This window comes from Podarcis bocagei (genome assembly GCF_964188305.1).
Source record: "Podarcis bocagei genome assembly, chromosome: 2".
Classification (NCBI taxonomy): domain Eukaryota; kingdom Metazoa; phylum Chordata; class Lepidosauria; order Squamata; family Lacertidae; genus Podarcis; species Podarcis bocagei.
The window spans coordinates 65,787,410-65,807,777 of record NC_138126.1 but is presented as its reverse complement, the minus strand read 5'-3'; the positions used below and the strand labels follow the sequence as shown (position 1 = coordinate 65,807,777).

The following is a 20,368-nucleotide window of genomic DNA, read 5'->3' as shown; positions in this document are numbered from 1 at the left end:
GCCCAGACTGTGGAGCTTCTTCCCTGAGGGGAAATGTTAAGCCTCAATGTTTCACTTTTAAACGTATCTGGAAAATGTTTGTTTTCCTATTTCTTAACTGCACAAGAACGAATTTGGGTATCTGGGGGGAAATTCAGCATTAGGAAAAACTCAGTTGGCTTTCCTCTTCTAAAAGACAATTCCTAACCCTTTCGGCAGCAGTTAGCTTTGGAACTACATGCAGATTAGAGTAACATGGGTGATTTATTTGAGTCATGCAACTGGAGATAATTTGGCAAATAATTGAATTATTTATTTCTGCTACAGATATATAGATAGATGATAAATAGACAGATAGATAGATATCCATGCCATATTTTGACTTTTAAAGAGTACTTATGTCAGAAGTAGGTTATTTTCCTATTTGGCCTGGAATTTATTCTATGCACCTTTTTTTCATGTTGTAGATTTTTCATGACAACTATCTGCTGTACGTCTTTGCTCCCAGCCAAGCGAGCTGTCAGAAATGGGTGCTGGCTCTGAAAGAAGGTAACTGATCACAGTGTAATCTCTCAGGTCAATAAATATTCCAAGAGCAGGATCAAAACACTAGAGTTGTAGCATAAACTTTAATGACTCAGAGCCCACTTCAACCACTTTCACACATGCTGCCAGTACTGCATGTCTGCTATTGAGTTCCTTTTGAGTGCAATCGTCCTGTTGAGTTCCATGGGATTTACTCCCCAGTAAAGTATGAGCACACCTGCTACCTGAAATGCTTATAAGCCTCTCTCCTGCTGTCAGCATACATATATGAAAAACAGAAATGCTGCTTTAAATACCTTTGTATAATTTTTTTTGATTGATTGATTGATTGATGGGCATGCACGAAGGCAATTTCTGCTTCAGTTCGTATGCTGTCTTTGTGTCACTTTTGAGCTGAATTGTGAGTTGCTGGCACTCTGGACTGAACCATTTCAGACTGCAAATGAGGGGTCATATCTCTTTGTATGTCCCCCAGTGTGGGCAAAAGCACCGAAGCTTCCTTCACATAGTAAATACGTAAACACAACAGCAAGAATGTTTTAGCACTCCCCCATATGCTTGGGACTATCACTGAAATGGTATAAAAATACCTATAGTAAATAATTTTCTGTCCATGCTAGGGACTTTTGACATAGGGAAACTTTTTTTTTTTTTTTTTGAAAAATGCAAGAACCACGATCCCGGTAATTTAAAATAGTGCAGTCTGGAATCTGTTGCTTCACTCCATGTAACATAACTGTTACATATTCAGTAATCCAGCTGTATTTCTTTTGGAAATTTGGCCTAGCCAAAGAAGAGAAAGTATTGTATCTCTGCTGGCTGGTTTATATTTAGATTTAGATAAATTTATTGTCATTGTCCGTATATACACAGTATACACAACAACGAAAATCAAACACCCACCCAAAGACCGGGTTCACATATACATTTGCACGTATCTCCGACACTCTCATCCTATTCAGACATAATCTATAAAACATAACATAATCCAGAATATAACATGACCTATTAAGGCATAACATAACCTAAAACCTAAAACATAACCTAAAACCTATCTCATTCCTTCCTACTCTCTGCTTGCTAAACCTTGCAACTGGCCCTGAGATCATTATTTAGTGCAATCAGAGCTCTTGGATAGAAACTATTCAGAAGGCGTGTGGTTCGTGTTTTCATTGTCCTATATCTTCTGCCCGAAGGCAATAGTTCAAAGAAGTTGTGAGCAGGGTGGGTGGGATCTCTCAGGATATTATGTGACTTCTTCAAAATGCGAGACGTGAAGATCTCATCCAGGGTTGGTAGTCGGAGCCCAATAACATTCTGGGCAATTTTAATTGTTCTCTGTAAAGCTTTTTTATCCGTTTCAGAGCTGCTCCCATACCACGATAATATACTATAGGTTAGGACACTCTCAATGGTACTATGATAATAGGACAGAAGTAGGTGCTGGGATAGATTCAGTCCCCTGAGCATTCTCAGGAAATACAACCTCCCCTGCACCTTCCTCACAACCATATTAATATTTACAGTCCATGAGAGGTCCTCCGAGATATAAATGCCCAGGTATTTAAAACTACCAACCCTCTCCACTTCCTCGCCATTTATGTGCAATGGTAAAAATACACTTTTCTTTCTCCTAAAGTCAATTATGAGTTCTTTGGTTTTTTTGGTGTTAAGCATAAGATTATTTTCTTTACACCATTGAATTAACCCCTGTACTTCTTTCCTATAAGCAGTCTCATCGTTCTCACTGATGAGCCCCACCACTGTTGTATCATCCGCAAATTTGATGATTGTGTTGGACTTATACAGTGGGGTGCAATCAAATGTGTACAGGGAATAGAGAAAGGGACTTAGCACACATCCCTGGGGGACTCCTGTGCTTAATACTAGAGTAGAAGAATAGTAAGGTCCCATTCTCACTGTCTGCGGCCTATCAGTCAGGAAATTCCTTACCCACAGACAGATCTTCTGATGTATACCCAAATTGGTCATTTTAAGAAATAACCTGTCTGGCAGAATTGTATTGAAGGCAGAACTGTAGTCCACAAACAACAGCCTTGCGTAGGTTCCCTGTCGTTCTAGATGACTCAATACAGTATGGACAGCGATGGAAATAGCATCATCAGTAGATCTGTTTCTTCTGTATGCAAACTGGAACGGGTCTAAAGTGGATGGAAGACCAGCCTTAATATGATCTAGCACCAGTCTCTCAAAACATTTCATAACGACAGATGTTAGGGCTATTGGTCTATAATCATTGAGAGATACCACCACTGACTGCTTGGGGACTGGCACTATAATCGATGTCTTCAGGCAGGTAGGGACAAAACCCTGCACCAGGGATAGGTTAAAAATGTCCGTAAATACGCCAGCTAATTCTGCAGCGCAGTCCCTAATAACCCGTCCCATGATTCCATCTGGTCCAGCTGCCTTCCTAATGTTAATGCTCCGAAAGGCACGTTGTACGTCACAGGTCTGTAATAAAAATGGTTGTCTATCAATAGTAGTTTCTGATGATGTGCTGGTGGCCAATGCTGTAGTGACGGTAGTTCCAGTTCCCTCCTCAAAGCGGCTAAAAAATTGATTCAGTTGATCAGCCAGGTGCGCACTGCTGCTAGCCAATGAATACCGGTCTTCGGAGTGCCGAGCCGCTGCAAGTGCTTGCGCCGCCATCTTGTCCCCTCCATCGGCATATGGGAGGTACTGTAACAGCATTTTTCATCAGAACGCCACGTAACAATAAAGATTGTTATAGATTGTCATGATGGATAGGCTGGGGAAATTTGACACAATCTTAATTTTTCCATCCAACTTTTTCCAGAAACTAGGAACAACAACAATTTGGTGGAAAAGTTTCACCCAAATTTCTGGATAGATGGGAGATGGAGATGTTGCGCTCAGGGAGAAAAACTGGCAACAGGCTGTGTGGAGTATGTTCCAGCCAATACTGGTATGTACATAATTCATTCCAAGTGTCCTCATCCCTCCTGAATCAGTACTGAATTGATGATTTACCCTGATGTACGATGCTCTAATTTAGATGAGATATCAAGCAAGGACCTGGTCACCTTTGACAGTTGATATCCCATGACATTTCTGAGGAAAGAGAAAAAAATGTCCAGTGCTCCCTTGTGTTTAATTAAGTCTTCGCTCACACACATAAAGCTTATTGCAAGCTGACTGTGTTATTTGGTTTGACTCACTCACTCGAGTGATCTATTCATGCTATTGTTTGAACCCCTGGCATAGGAGTTGTCCTTGGCACTAGAGGTCCACAGCCTCAGTGTTGCCCATCTGCAAAATGGCTACATGTTATACAGAATGTCTTCTGAATCCTTTGTTCTTTAATAATTAGCTGCATGGTTGTATGCTATGTATAGTATGCAGCTGGCTTTGGCTGCTTGAGTTTTACTTACAGTTTTATTTATTGTTTGACAGAAGGGTGGGGTTTCCCTCTTCATTTTGATGGCTTTAGAACAAAGATGGGAACCTCAGGCCCTGGGGCCAAATGCAGCCCTTACACCTATTTGTCTGGCCCTCAGGACTCCCCCCAGGCCACCCCCCTCACTGGCCCTGCTCTACACCCTCCTTTAGCCTGGCTTGAATGACTTCCGGAACTTTGATATCTCTCGTTTGCATGGATGGAAAGATGGGTAGGAGTGTGTAGAAACCTCTGACGTGTGTGGCTGCTGGAATGCAGCCTATTGTACAAAAGGAAGAGTCATAGAACTCTAGATTTGGAAGGGACAACAAAGGTCATCTAGTCCAACCCCCTGCAATGCAGGAATGTTTTGCCCAATGTGGGGCTTGAACCCACGACCCTGAGATTAAGATACTGATTTGTCCTGCCCACTTTTCCCTCTAGCCCTTCTGGAGGAAAAGCAACCCTTGGGCTGAAAAAAACATTCCCCTCCCTTGTGTTAGACAGATCAGTGATTACCCTGGTATTAACCAGTGTCAGGGTATTTGTAAGCATGTGGAATAGCCATGTCTCTGAAGTATACAGAGCATTTTCCATGGGGATTACTCCACCCTCTCTTTGCTGGATTCACTGTGCATCACAGCTCCTGTTCCTTTACCGCTAAATTCCCTGCTGCATAAAGCTCTGCCTAGTTACTGCTGGGCTGTCCAATGGGAAGCAACAAGCTCCATCCCTTGGCGTTGATACCGAGTCGGACGGACGTGTTGGAGTTAAGAAGTGAGGCCAGGAAGTGTTAAGGCTTAACACTTCTTGGGCTCACTTGTTATCCAAGGGCTTTCTGGTGGTTCCCTCACTGCGAGATGTGAGGTTACAGGGAACCAGGCAGAGGGCCTTCTCAGTGCCTGCCCTGTGGAACACCCTCCCATCAGATGTCAAAGAGATAAACAACTATCTGGCTTTTAGAAGACATCTGAAAGCAACCCTGTTTAGGGAAGTTTTTAATGTTTGATGTTTTATCATGTTTTTAATATTCTGTTGGGAGCTACCCAGAGTAGCTGGGGAAACCCAGCCAGATGGGCCGGGTATAAATAGTTGTTGTTGTTGTTTATTATCAGTGTTCACCCAGCTTTACCTTTCAGGTGTTGGCAGCCTTAGTAAGTGGGCAGTGTGTTTCATTCAGCAATGCTCATGTTTAATGTAACTTCATAACAGCACTGTATAAATGCGTGACTGCCATTGTGGAGGAATGGAAACTTGGTCCAAAAGTGGGGAGAATAGTGAATGCCATTAAAATTTATAGTTTTGGGAGTGGTTAATAGGAACCTCAGAGACAGAACTTGCAGGTTTGCTTTGGGCCGGTTCAAATGAAGGTTTGCTATAATATGATTGTAAGAATGTACTACTTCAGGTCTGCTTGCCTGAAGCCTCTGGCTGTGTGGTTAATTAACCATTATTCCCCATGCCCATGCCCAGTCTCTGAGCCACTGCAAAGTGTGGTGAGAGTTGCTTCATTTCATGAACAGAAACTGCAGAGCAACCAACTCTCCGTGTGAAAACAGAGCCACCCTGTGGCTGTTTGAATTTGCCCAGATTTGTAGGATTATGATAGTTCTTTCTACTTTCAGAGGAGGTTTGAAAAAGGGCAACCACCCCCTGTGAGGAAAGGTTGCAATGTTTGTGGCTGTTTTGCTTAGAGAGAAGGCGAGTAACAGGCGGCAGGACGGAAGTTTATAAAATTGTACATGGTACAGAGAAAGTGGATAGATCGAAGTTTTTCATCCTCTCCCATAACACTAGGAATGGACATTCAAAGAAGTTGAATGTTAAAAGACATGACAGATAAAAGAAACCACTGCTTCACACATTGCTTAGCTAAACTGTGGAGCTCTCTCCCACAGGAGGCAGGAATGGCCACCAACTTGGATGGCTTTTAAAGAGGGTTAAATTCATGGAGAAAAAGGTTATCGGCAGCTACTAGCCGCTTTATGTTCTGCCTCCACAGTCAGAGGCATTATACCTCTGAATACCAGTTTCTGGGAACTGCAGGTGAGTAGAGTGCTGTTGGGCATCCCACAGGCATCCGGTTGGTCACTGTAAGAGCAGGATGTTGGACAAGGTGGGCCTTTGGCCTGGTCCAGCAGGCTTGTCTTTTGTTCTTTATGCTTTGTTCTAAACATAAATTGTATTGTTGGTAAGCGTTTCTTTTTCTTTTTCTAGTCTCCAAGAAACCTCTTCCCCCAACTCCAGAGGATAACTGGGTGAGCGCAAAGAAATGGCACAGGCATAGCGATGAAGTGCAACGTTGTTAAAATTCAAATACGTTCAGATATTTCTATAATATTTGCATGTATCCAAAGGAGCACCTATATATTTATATATATATCATCTATCTATCTATCATCTATCTATCTATATCTATCTATCTATCAGTACTTTTCCATCTATAAGACGCCCCCATGTATAAGGACCCCCCCCCCATTTGGGGGGACTCGGTTTTAAGAAAATGAGAGGAGATGGCCCAAAGTTGTTGAGCTTCTCCCCCCCCCCCCCCACAGCTGTGGGCAGAAAACACTCCCCAGATCATTTAGTGCTTGCTGCAGCATCAAGGAAAGTTGCGCTCCCGCCAACTGGCTGGCTGGCAGGTGCGCTGCTTCTCCCCACCCCCACCCCCATGCTACTACCCATGTATTGGACGACCCTCAAAAAAACCTCGTCTAATACACGGAAAAATACGGCATGTGCTTGTCTTGTTATCATTTTTAAATAGTAATTTTTGTTATGTCTTTGTGGAAATATAGTAAGGGTCCTGAATTGGGTATATATCTTCTTCCCATCTATAGCTTTGAAGTGCAGTATTTCATAGTTTGGGATTTAAGTACTGTATGCAGTTCTTTCAAATCTACAAATCATGCATATGTGCAGAAGATTGTTGTGTGTCTCCAGTGCATGTATGATGTAACGTGAGTCGCAGACATTTTAATATACTTATTATTTTCATATGCTTAATCTGAGCAATCTTTCCATCCTAAAATGGGAATGGAAAGATTGTGAGTATCTGACACATTGACTGGGTTCACACATGAAGTCCAACTTTGGTTTATCTATCTGCAAACTAACCACCAGCTGTAATGAAGGTTTGCCCTACAGTTTACAGCTTGTGCTTTGCCTGAGAGAACTAAATCGTGAGTCTTATGTCAGTGTAGTGCAGCAGCAAAAAGACAGAGGAGGAGTGAAGTGGCCACAGTCTTTTCTTCCAGAGCCCACACATGCAAGTAGGTATTTCTTGTAGCTAATTTTGCATATTTAATATGGCTCATTCGAGGTTTTTTTTGTTATTTCTGTACAGAGATTATTTGCAGAGTCCAAGGAATCTGCAGTAATAGCCATTTATGACTACAGTGCACAGAATCCTCAGGAGCTGGAATTACGGTGCAATGAAGAATACCATGTTATTGATAACTCTGAGGTCCACTGGTGGTTGGTTCAGGATAGAAATGGGTAGGTAGGCCATTTGCTTGGAGTTTCTCTTCTATTTTTAATTGCAGACACAGAATTAATAGCCACACAGCTTTCTCAGACTGTACTGCTTCCTGCTCAGATTGATGGTTACTGGACTCCATCTATAAATATAGTTTGGAAGCTTATCCTCTGTTACCAGTAATAGCCCTTTCTAGAAGAGAGTTTAAAAGGCATCGTGCTATTATAAAACATTTTAATTCATGTATACTTCGGGTGAAAGATGTCTGGGTTTCTAGTGTACTAATATTAGAGCATTCTGTTTTTAACAGGCATGAAGGATATGTACCAAGCAGCTACGTGGTAGAAAAATCACCAGAAAATCTGCAAATATATGAGTAAGATTGTTTTTCCTCTTTAGCTACAACATTGGCTTGGATCCCAGCTAGCCACAAATGGAAGAGTTCATTCCATTTGCAGAGGGAACTGGGATCTAGCATAGTAGAAGGCACCCTGGGGTACAGGGACGAGGCTGAACAATCTCTTCTTTCCCTGCACTGTGTCTCAGCCTCCAGAGGTTCCCCAAAGCCCCTAAAGCATAGTTTTAAGGGTACAGGGGAAAGGTGAAATACATGAAAGGCTACTGACTTCTTTCTGCTGATGTGTCTTGCTGCTGATGGGACACTCCTGCTGGCAAACGCTTAAATAGATCTAAGGCCAAGTGATTATGACTACCAAGGGGGTGAGAATTCAGTTGAGCAGATTTTTTTTAAAAAAACCTTCCAAATGAAGGTGTAAATTTGTTTCAGGTTTGGGAGGGTTAAACTGATAGACAGGATTGTGGAACTAGTGAAGGGGGGTATTATCTGTTCAAGGGGCAGAAAGCCATTTCAAGGAATATTTAGTCTGCTGAATTGTGGAGAGTAACTCTCCTTTTCCTTTACCAGACGTGGCCATAGCCATGCAGTTTTTGCATGTGCTGAACATTCAGAATCTGCTCAATTTGTAATGATGAATGAATTCTGATTTCCTTAGTATGTTCTTCACAAATTAACATGGATGATAGTTCATGCGCCATTTCATGTGCAGGATAAAAACAAGAAAGTAACCCAAATAACTCCAAAGCCAAGGAGTTTACAGCTAAAGCTGTACAGCCTAACCTCACATCCTGGGACTCTTTGATCATTGCAGGTGGTACAACAAGAATATCAGCAGAAGCAAGGCAGAAGCCCTTCTCAAGGAAGAGGTAAAGTGAATTCCCTATGGAGATGGTCTTTTATTTTTCTTGGATATGCATTTTTTATGCTTTGGTTACTTTGAACATGTTGCAAAAGAGACATATTGGGGAAATGCAACGACACTCTTAGTAGCACCATGTGCTCCTGATGTTCAACATGTCCTACAAGACCAGGGCTTTTACAATGGTGGCATCTGTGCCACACTGAAATGTGCTTCCAGTGAACATCAGGCAAAAACCTACAGGGATTTTAAGGTGCCTTATAAGATTTGGTCTGTCCACTCAGGCTTTCCCTTAGGAGTAATCTAGCTATGCTTATATAGTAATTTTCTAGTGATTTGCAATGTATTTTGTACATGTTTAAGTAATGTAATTTATTTGGGGGGAGGGTTCGGTTGTCACAATGCTACAATATTCTCCCCCCCCTTATTGCTAGTGCTACAGATATTATTTTAATTAATTTAAAATAATGATTTTTAAAGTCACTATCCAATCCTCTGTCACCTGAATTGCCTGATTATATAATTTGCTGGGTTGTAAGTAGTAATCCTTCCACCACCAGTTCCAGGCAGGTGTCTCTCCCATCCTTACCTGCTTGAACCTGGACCTTATGCTCTACCACTGAGCTGCAGCCTTCCTCTAAAAAGCAGGATGAAATATAATACAGGATGCTAACCAAGTGTCTTTGAGGATTGGCTCGCTCTTTTCTCATATTTGTACCACCTGTGTTTGTTCTTTTTAAAAGAAGCCCAACTTCCTGCCTTAGCACCAACACCATTATACTTTGTTCTAGGTCAGGCGGAGTTGTGGATTTGGGGATTGGTGATATGGCTTCAGCCACTTAGTTTAGGGATTCTGAAGCCTCTGCTGCATCACTGCTCATCGGCTCTGATTTTCTGACTTTCTCCATCTCCTCCTCTTCAGGGTAAGGAAGGAGCCTTCATGGTGAGAGATTCAAGGCAACCTGGCACATACACAGTCTCAGTTTTCACAAAGGCTTTGAGGCAAGTCAAATCCCAGCGGATGTTTGCCGTGGTTCTGTTATTTGGGTTTTTGTTTCAGATCTTCAGATGAAGGGCAGTAAATAAATTTAATTAATATAACAATAACGATTATAATTTTATTATTCATACACTGTCCATCTGGCAATAATAATATTGAATCGTTTAAAAAGGTATCAAACATATCTGTCCCCAGACTTTCCAAAGTGTGACCTTCTAAAGGTGCTCTTTCTAATTATTGTTTAAAGAGAAACAATGGAAGGGTTTCTTTTCACTACCTTTTTAAAAAGTAGAGGCTCCAAGAGTCAAATAAGTGTTTGTTTGTTGTGTGTGTGTGTGTGTGTGTGTGTGTGTGTGTGTGTGTGTGTGTGTGTCTGTGTGTGTCTGCATCTGTGTCTGTGTTTTCCACGTCATATCTACAGTATGTGCCCAAAGTTTCATTGATGCTTGGTAATTCTAGTTTGTTTTTTAACTGCTTCTATACTGTTTTGAAAGGAACCTTATTTGTTTGTTTTGTCTATTTAAGCAACGAGAACAACCCTGTTATAAAACATTATCATATCAAGGAGACAAGCGACATCCCCAGGAGATACTACTTGGCAGAGAAGCATGTTTTTGATTGTATCCCGGAACTGATCACCTATCACCAGCATAATGCAGGAGGTATGTCCAGGCAAGAACAGGAGAAACAAACAGCTTTGAAATGATCCGAAGATGTTAGGATTTATATATATAACAGCAGCTGAACTGAACTTTGATTTCCAGAGCAACTATATATATATATATATATATATATATATATATATATATATATATATATATATATATATAGTTGCTCTGGAAATCAAAGTTCAGTTCAGCTGCTGTTAAACATGAGTGGTTGTTTTGCAGATGCAGAAGTGCCTCTTGGTGTCAGCAGTGGATTGCTCTGTTAATTAAACTTAGTTCCCATAACTTAATTCACACAAATTTCAATGGGAAATAAGTTCAACTAACTTATCCAGCCCTGTGTAAATTACCTGTGTTTCTGATTATCTGAATGATTGTAAGTTATACATTGTCTCTTATATTTGTCACTCTGGGCCCAAACTTTATACTGACAGAGCTTCATAGAACTTCCTTGGGATGTAACTTCTCTATGAATCATAGTCATAGACATATTCAAACATATTATGTGAAATGTGGCTGTCATCTATCTCCTTAGTCTACATTAACTCTTGGCTCCATGGCCCATCTCTTTTCCACCCCTTCCAACAATCAGCAGTCAGTGTCACCTTTTCCTCCAATTCATGTATATATATTTCCCATCATGCAGGTCTTGTGACTCGTTTGAGGTATGCTGTTTGCTCTTGGAGAGAAAAGGCTCCTGTTACTGCTGGCCTAAGTTATGGTGAGGAGACTGCATTGACTTGATTGTGCTTTTATTCTTTAGTTATATTCATTTGGCATAATGGTTTCACTTGTCTAAATGACATGTGCTATGACTCTATAGAAGTTAATGTTGCATCCATTTTCACTGAGAACAGGCTCACATCAATGAATGGATCAAGTAGAAACGTACTTTTAGCAAAAACAACAGAACCTCATAGTATCTTATATACTAAGGGTGAACTTCAATGGAACGCTTAGGAGATTGTTCCATCAGTGCAAACATTTCTGCTTGTCCAGTAGAACAATTTCCCTTTCCTCCATCTGTATTCTGTTTTGGGGTTTCCCCGAATGCCCCCCAAGCAGATTTGGGGAGTGCATGGGGGCAACGGGGGGGGGGGCATTTAAAAAAAAATGTGTATGATGGTGCAGTCTAATGGAAAACTGATGAATTACTATAAGAATCTAACCACGTTCCATTATTATCAAGATTAAATTGTTAAAATTTGAATGAAACTTCTGAAATCCTTAAAATCTATTATCATAGCTGGGGGTATTGTAAAAGGCCTAGTACTGCTGCACTCCTTTTCTTTCATAAAGCACTACACAGGCTTGAAAGTGTTCTTCTGCTGCCTTATCCTAGGAAAATGGATGATTAATCCTCAGGAACTGACATTTGACCAGGAGATTGGCCTTGGCCAGTTTGGGGTGGTTCATCTTGGTTACTGGCTGGGCCGGATGAAAGTGGCCATAAAAACCATTCGCACAGGAGCCATGTCAGAAGAAGACTTCATTGAGGAGGCCCAAGTCATGATGTAAGCAATCTTGCCAAGGTCCAATACCAGTCAAGGTCCATTACATTGTGTCAAGCCTTTAGAATGATGTCAGGTGAACCCAATGTTGTGTAAAACAGAGACACTATTTCCTGTTATGAATCAAATGGCAACATGACTTTTTATCTCTTAGTGCAACTTACACTAATGTCCAGTTTTGGACAATCTCTATAACCAGAATTAAAATGTATCGAATGTTGTGCTTCAAATACAGGCTGAAAAGTTCTGGGTCATATGAGTGCTTTGTAAGGTTCTCTTTGTCCCCTGTACTTTGGTGGAATTGGTCTTTACTGGAACAATAAGAGCTAACCCCTGAATTTCATTTTTTATCTATGTGCAGACATATGCACAAATAAATATTAATGAAGTCATGATGCTTGGAGGCTACTTAGTGCAGTCCTATATATCTACTCAGAAATTTGATGGGAGTTATTTCCAGTCCCAGCTAAGGATATAATTTCAGCCTGAGTTTCTGGTTGATGATGGATCTTTATGGTGTACTTTTAAACACTGGGCAGTTCTAGAGGGATAAGGAATATAAAGCCGGCATACAGCAGGCTATTTTTACTGCAGTCTTTGCTTGGCTCAGCAATTCTTCTTTTTACGATTCTATGAATTTTTGCTTTTGTTTTGAGATAATATTTCTCTAGACACCACGACAAACATGAAAAATGTGGCATCAATTATTTTAAAGCTTGAAGAAAATATTTTCGATTTTAAAAAGCAGTAATTTGAATCAATATAAAGATGGGGTAAAATGCTGTTTCCACTGGGACTTTTGATGCTGCACAATCTCTCCTAAGGATGAAGTTGGAAATGAAAGATTGACTTTGATGTCACTGGTGCTATACTCAAAGGAAAGGCATAAGTTTCGCTTTTTATAGCTCCTTCAATAAAAATCCCTATTGTATTAATATCTGATGCTTATTTTCATAAAGACACAAAGCAAGCTCAGGTTGTTGGGGAAACTGCATGAGCATTTATTATACACATTCTGAAGTATTTAAATGCATTGCGTATGTGAAGAGTATTTAAAATACATTCAGCAAGGCTGTTGCTTGAACAGAAAATAGGGGAAATGTCAGTTACATTTTGTTTATATGTCCAAGCAGTGCAGAATCCATCTTACTTTTCAAGAGATTCATACCATGATGAGAGAAATACAACATGAAATTTTCCAGGACCCACAATTTGTGTGTATACCATTCCTGGGTCTGGTTTTCTCTTTCACATTGATTTTCTTGCTCTTTTCTTAAATTTCCAGTTGAATATGCCCATATATCAGCTTCTGCAAAGGACTTCACATGACCACACTGATTTCTCCTCCTATGTCAACAGGAAGCTCTCCCACCCCAAATTAGTCCAGCTGCATGGGGTATGCATGCAACAAGCTCCTATGTGCCTAGTGTTTGAATTCATGGAGCATGGATGTTTGGCTGATTATCTAAAGAGGCAGCGAGGGAGTTTCTCAAAGGAAGAGCTCCTTGGAATGTGCCAAGATGTGTGTGAAGGAATGACTTATCTGGAACAAGCGTCTGTCATCCACAGAGACTTGGTATGTCTGGGTCATGTCCGTTTGTACCTCTAGCAAAGAAATTAGCAGCTCTTAAATTAAGAAGGAAGTGAAATTATCACCACTTACAAACCATAATTTAAATAATTACAAATATTCTTCCATTTCAGTATGTGAGCCAAAAATAGCGGTTGTGGGGCCATTATAGTTATTGCCTGAAAAATCCTTTTATTGTCAGAATATTTACTCTTTTAGGCGACCCACCCCCCATCTTCAAATGCTATTATTTCCCTACCTGCTGAGGCTCTGGTGCCATTGTCCTTGTCGAGTTTTTCCACAGACTGGCCAGTCACATGGGCAATCCCAGCCAACTGGAAATCGCATGCTAAATGGGATGATATCACATCACTATGTAGCCAATTGTATTTTGCTACATGAAGATATTAGTGAGGGAACACAGTCTGCTGCGAATGAGGGCAAAGCTACATGGATCCAACATATTCATGGGCCCAGCCAATCAGATTTGACCATGTGATTATGTCGTTGAGTGAAGAAGACAGACTAATCTGATTAAAAGAGGAGGAGCAAGTCTGAGATATGTAAATGAATATGCAAACGTTTTCACAACCTCTGTGGAAAAAAGGTGTCGGATGTACTTTTCAACACAGCTAAAATTGCTCTTGAGAAATAATGGGTTGTTTCAGTTCAGCCCTACTAATACTCTCTTTTTCTCCATTCTACACAGGCTGCTCGGAATTGCTTGGTAGGAGAATTCCAAGTTGTCAAAGTGTCAGATTTTGGAATGTCACGGTAATTTGAACCTTGTATGCATACTGGATGAGTAGAATTCCACTAAAGTTTACCCCTCCTTTTGAAATGTGTCCAGCAGCTACTTCATTGTTGTGGCAAAATATACATTTAGTCTGGTGCTCATAGTTGTCCTGTTCTTGCTGAAACTTCCTCTAGCTGTTCCCTCCTTTGACAATTCTTTTTTTTTTTTTTATGTGAACTCAAATTGCTGGCGGCACCATTTCTCATGATTTCCACACTTGATTTCTTTTGCCCCATTGTCATTTCCAATCAAACAGTTTGAGCCATTGTGAAAACCTATAAAAACTAAGAACAAAGAAAATAATGAGATGCCTCTATCATATCACATTCAACCCTCTGGAAAAGAAATCCCATCAACTGTTAAACCACTGTCATCATCTGCTGTTTTCCAGGCATCATTTCAGCAGTTGCTAGCCGGATATGTTCTGTAGTTAACAGCACTGTTGAAATGGTTGGCAGTATCTGATAATATGGAACCAGAGACAGTGAACCATTTGGTTTAGCTTCCAGTCTGGACCAGGACATATTATCCTCTTACACCAGTAATCATGTATTATAAGGAGGATGTTATGTTAGCATAGTGCACAGTGTTTTTTACTATTATTAATTCAATTTATATACCACCATCACAAGATCTCAGGGTGTTCACAGAATAAAATCCAAGATATAAACACAAGTGAACAACTCAAACTAATACAATAACCCCGCCCCCAAAGAAAAACCCCTAATACTCACCCACAATATTGTATGAGATCCTGAGAACTGATTCTTACGCTTGCAATGTATGCATTCTGCCATGGAGCTGCAGCTTTTCTCTGTGTACAATGGTGTTTGTGTAACGTGGACCCTGGAATCATTCAAATGGGTTGTGGCCTAAAACTGTGCTCTGTTTTAGATACGTCCTTGATGATCAGTACACCAGCTCCATGGGCACCAAATTCCCCATCAAATGGTCAGCACCAGAGGTTTTCTCTTATAGTCGGTATAGTACCAGATCTGATGTATGGTCATTCGGTAAGAGCCTTTAATCTCAAAATTCCCATTCACTTAATTACTTCAAGTTCTTCTTCTTGAAAAGACCTTCCATTGTTAATCCTTTCTAGATAAGGAGTTCCAGCCTCGTCCTCATATCCCTTTTGTGTAAAAAGGCTTACATTATTATTATTTAAATGTAATATGTTTTAAACCATATTTGGCTTAACATTTCCTATAGATGGGGAGGGGGGGATTGCAGGCGCCAGCATGGTCTGTGACTTATTATTAATTTGCATAGCATGGTTTGCATAAGAGGATTCTTCTGTCAAGTCATGGCATCATGCTTCTGCGAGCCTTTCCGCTTTGCTACCCCTCAATCTTTTCACATTCTCCGCTGGGTCATTAAACCATCCTACTGTGACCTGGATCAAAACACCCCGAGGAACGACAACTAGCCTTTACCTATGAGTGAGCACTTCAACTAAGAGTTTCGTAATTTTGCTTATTCACCAATAAAGAACATCCCCTAGATTTATAAATGTTTCAAAGTGCGTGTATCATGAAGATGCTTCTTGAGAGCTGACATTACTTAGCTGATATGAATACAGAATTCCGCTAGAGACAGGGTAGCTCTGTGCTTTTTGCATACAGTTGTCAACTGCAATTAAGAAAATATCCTTTCCATTTTGCCTCTTTATTTTGAATTCGCAATTAGTGTTTTGGGTGGTTTGTTTCTAGTCATGCAGAACAGCAACACTTGTTTAAAGTGAGTTTCACAGTTTCGATTTAACCGTGTTTTGATTCAGCAGTTGTGTTTGATTAATTAATTTTGACCCTTTTGAAAAGCAAGTTGGCAGACAGATCATAACTCCAGTGAAGAAGTTGCATTGTCTGCAACAAAGAAAATTTTAATAATTTACATGAGATCATTGTGGAGAATCAGTGGTAAAGTCTGGAGAGCCAGTGTGGTGTAGTAGTTAAAATGTCAGGCTTCTTCTTCTTTGGCGATCACTCGTAGCCAAGTAAGATTGTCTTCCATAAACACGGTCTTAACAGTGAGTCTGTAAGTGACTGTGGAGGCCAATTCTGTATCCACACATCCTTCCCAGTGGGGATATAGGTTTCCTGGTGGGAGTTAATCACAGTATGGATTTGCCAAGTGTGCCTTCCTCTTAGCACGTTTCTCCCTTTTGTCCTGAGTTCGAGCATCTTCAAAGCCCATGACACCTTTGGTAAAGCCTGTTCTCCAATTGGATCTGTGAGGTCAGGGTTGAATTCCCCATTCAGCCATGAAGCTCACTGGGTGACATTGGCCAGTCACTGCCTCTCAGTCTAGTATTCCTCTCAAGAAGAAGAAGAAGAAGAGTTTGGATTTGATATCCCGCCTTTCACTCCCCTTCAGGAGTCTCAAAGCGGCTAACAATCTCCTTTCCCTTCCTCCCCCACAACTCTCAGGGTTGTTGTGGGGATTAAACAAGGAGGGAGAGAATCGTGCAAGCCACCTCCAATTCCTTGAAAATATGGGATATAAATGCAATTGATCAGTCCTGGCTCCCACATGTAGGCAGAGGCAAACACATAACGTACTGACAATCAGGAAACCAGTGAGACTATTTCTATTGTAAGCCTCATTTAGTCTCAACATAGGAAGCTGCCTCATTTATGTATTTATTTATCTGAAATTCTGTTCACACTTTTTTAGGAAGGAGCCCAGGGCAGCAAAGACAGCCAGTCTTAAAAATAAATAAATTCCAAAACTGTTAAAAACACCTTAAAAAGATACATTTTAAAATGAGTCAGCAAAGTTTTTCAGCAGGTGGCCGGTCCACTGTCCCTCAGACCTTGTGGGGGAACCGGACTATATTTTGGAGGGAAAAAATTAAAAAATTCCTATGCCCCACAAATAACCCAGAGATGCATTTCAAATAAAAGGACACATTCTACTCATGTAAAAACACGCTGATTCCTGGACTTTCCGCTGGCCGGATTTAGAAGGCGATTGGGCCGGATCTGGCACCCGGGCCTTAGTCTGAGTACCCATGTTTTAAAGCATTCTAAAAACTGTAACAGTTAAAACCATTGTTTCATCCAGTGATCTCAGGATTTATTTTATTTTAGTTGTTGTATTTATATCCCACCTTTTCTTCCAAGGAGCTCAGGGTGGCATATATGATTCTCCCCTCCCTCATTTAATCCCCACAATAACCATGTGAGGTAGGTTATTTGTGGGGCATAGGAAATCATTCATATATTTTTTTCCAAAATATAGTCCGCCCCCCCTCACAAGGTCTGAGGACAGTGGACCAGCCCCCTGCTGAAAAAGTTTGCTGACCCCTGGACTAGATTATCCACAGGGTCCCTTCTAACTCTAGGATTCTCTGCTGCCACTGCCATGTGGTAGGAATAGCTATGCACATGTACCTCTTTTCAGTCAGATTTGTGCCACCTGTGCCCTAGAAGACGATTGGCCAGGGCTCCTCAGTAAACCAAGTAGCCTCCCAGACACAGAAGATGTCTGTGGGAGAAAGGCGGGCCATGACATTAATGTGGATGCGCTCTCTTCCAAAATTATATGTTGCTTGTTTTCTTTCAGGAGTATTGATGTGGGAGATATTCAGCGAAGGCAAAATGCCTTACGAGAACCGGACCAACGCTGAAGTGGTGGAAGAAATCAGTGCTGGTTTACGTTTGTATAAGCCCAGACTGGCCTCCAATACCATTTACACGCTCATGAGACATTGCTGGAGTGAGGTCAGTACTAGAACAGGTGCAGATTACTTCATATATGAGAAGAGGGATCACCTCGTAAAGGCGGATCCGAAACAGCACTGGTCTTTACTTAAGGAGAGCAGAAGTAGTCCTGCTAACACATTTAAACATTCTAAGAAAAATAATATGCAAATTTAGAATTTTAAATGGTCAAAAATTATGGAAAATCTGTCATGTTAGGGTGGGGTTACCCCACTGCAGGTGTTAACTAGATTACCAATGCCAGGACATTTGCGTTTTCATCAGCAATATAATTCTCGTAAGCTTTAACATACTTGTCAGATTAAAATTAAGAATGATGATGATGACGTAGGGCCACAATCAGAAGAAACCCTTTTCACACATTTACCAGCTCATGGGGCCCTCTGCCATATTCTGCACCTAGCCTTTTGCTTCCTGGTGAGAGGAAGCTTTGTCTGGTACCAGAAGAAAATGGGCTCACTGCACAGAAACAGGACTGGGCTGGCTTGTCACATATGAGCTGCTGTCTATTGTTTTCACCATCATGTAATGCTTACTAAACAACACTGCAGCTACTATACTTTTTATATATGCTGGAAGCCGCCCAGAGTGGCTGGGGCAACCCAGTCAGATGGACAGGGTACAAATAAATTATTATTATTATTATTATTATTATTATTATTATTCCTTCTTGGAAGGTTTTCAGTAAGAATGCTGGCATTTTTTTTAGCTTATTGTTGATTTTAATTATTTGTTTGAATGTTTTAAAATAATTGTTTTTAACGGTATTTTCCATGGTAATTTTATTCTTTTTGTAAAACACTTTTGAGTTTTTGTTACAATCAGACAATATAGAAATCCTGCAAAAATTCATTAATTAATTGCTTTACTGGTTGCTATTGGCCTTCACAATATGGTATTCAGTGTTGTCTTCTATGTTGTCCCTTCAGAAGCAAGAGGACAGACCCCCCTTCTCTACCCTGCTCTACCAGCTCAACGAAATATCTGAATCTGATCTTTAACTAAAGATGAAAGGAAGCTTCTTCTTAATTAAAAAAGGAAAAAGATATGAAAAGCATGACCACGTTTAGCACGCATTGTTCAGAAGTATTCATTCACACTGAAGTAGCTGACCTGGGACAGAAATAGCGACAGGAACCCTGGCTATTTAAAAGTCCTACACAAACTGAGAAAACGGATAATGCAAGATGCTTTCAGGGTTGTGTCTAATTATCTGTTCAGTGAGGATTCAGTGAGGATCCAGGAGTCTATCTTCTGTTTCACATGGTGATACCGATATTGAAGATGATGAACTGCCATTGCTTTATGGAGCTGACACTCTTTTTTTAATTGAAAAATGACTCATTTCAAGGGGAACTGAAGTATGACTCTCGTCCTCCAAGCCTGCTTGAAGCTGAACGGGAATATTAAGCTATTCATAAACAAATGTTTTGACAGCAAATTCAAAACACAATCTTCTTGCAAAATAAACTGCATGGATTAACATAGGACACAGCAGGGACAGTTGGGACTCGTTACTGCATCTTGTACATTGGGAAAGTTAAGAATGGACTGCTTGCTTTGAAGCTCTAGAGTATAAAATATAGGATTCTGCTATTTGTTTATTTTCACTTTTTACATAATGTGTTGAAAGAAAGGGTGGGAAATATATATATTCAGCAGGGTTAGCTAATATACAAATATTGTATAATATATTCTTTCACTATCAACTGTTTTTAATGTCGCTACAAGAAACATGGGTAAAAAAAATGTGAGCACCTCAGGTGGCAAGTGTTGAATGCTATTAATGATCGCAAATTGTTACTTTATTTTACATGAGAGAAATATAAATATATGATATATAATGTACATTATATTGAACTTCCACCTTAGTTGCCAAAATTTCTTGAACTGGCCCTTTACCTTTTTCCAATGGTCAATTACAATGTACATTATTATAAAATACCCTGCTGGACTGCTCTCCAATTGAGGATGACTTTGAACTGATTGTATTGTATTAGAATAGTATAGCTATTTAAGAGTTTTTGTACATTGTTATTGCTGTGATTATATTTTTGTATTTGTTTTCATTGTATAAATTTTGTTAGCCTCTTTGACCATTTTCAGATTGTAAAACTAGAGATTCTTTTAGAAAAATGCTGGAAAATAAATAATAACGGAAATACGGAATATGTAGATGAGATGAGAAAACTATTACAAACTGTTGGAGAGTCATATGTCCTGTTGTCTTCCATGTAAATACTATCATTACAAAAAGTTTCAATGCACAGGTTCGCATTTAACAAATCTTATATATAAAGGAGAGTTCTATTAGATATTGGTGGTTGGCCCCAAAACAAGACCTTTAAAACAAATGTCGTGATCCAGCAAGAATGCCACTGTATACGCCAGGCATCGGCAAACTCCAGCCCTCCAGATGTTTGGGACTACAATTCTCATCATCCCTGACCACTGGTC

General features: G+C 40.3%; 1 protein-coding gene across 4 annotated transcripts in view; it reads left to right on the top strand.

Moving 5' to 3' along the window:
• Nucleotides 1–20,080, top strand: part of ITK (IL2 inducible T cell kinase) — a 38,936-nt gene extending 18,856 nt beyond the window's left edge. For all 4 annotated transcript variants that reach the window (XM_081181170.1, XM_081181169.1, XM_081181167.1 and 1 more), the window contains 15 exons: nt 447–528; nt 3,347–3,475; nt 6,164–6,204; nt 7,293–7,444; nt 7,735–7,800; nt 8,594–8,648; nt 9,564–9,643; nt 10,167–10,303; nt 10,956–11,030; nt 11,652–11,823; nt 13,180–13,396; nt 14,100–14,164; nt 15,081–15,199; nt 17,754–17,911; nt 18,841–20,080. In XM_081181170.1, coding sequence (XP_081037296.1) covers nt 447–528; nt 3,347–3,475; nt 6,164–6,204; nt 7,293–7,444; nt 7,735–7,800; nt 8,594–8,648; nt 9,564–9,643; nt 10,167–10,303; nt 10,956–11,030; nt 11,652–11,823; nt 13,180–13,396; nt 14,100–14,164; nt 15,081–15,199; nt 17,754–17,911; nt 18,841–18,912 — 1,620 coding nt within the window. In that variant the 3' untranslated portion in view covers nt 18,913–20,080. The remainder of the gene's footprint in view (nt 1–446; nt 529–3,346; nt 3,476–6,163; nt 6,205–7,292; nt 7,445–7,734; nt 7,801–8,593; nt 8,649–9,563; nt 9,644–10,166; nt 10,304–10,955; nt 11,031–11,651; nt 11,824–13,179; nt 13,397–14,099; nt 14,165–15,080; nt 15,200–17,753; nt 17,912–18,840) is intronic.
• Nucleotides 20,081–20,368: the final 288 nt, after the last annotated feature.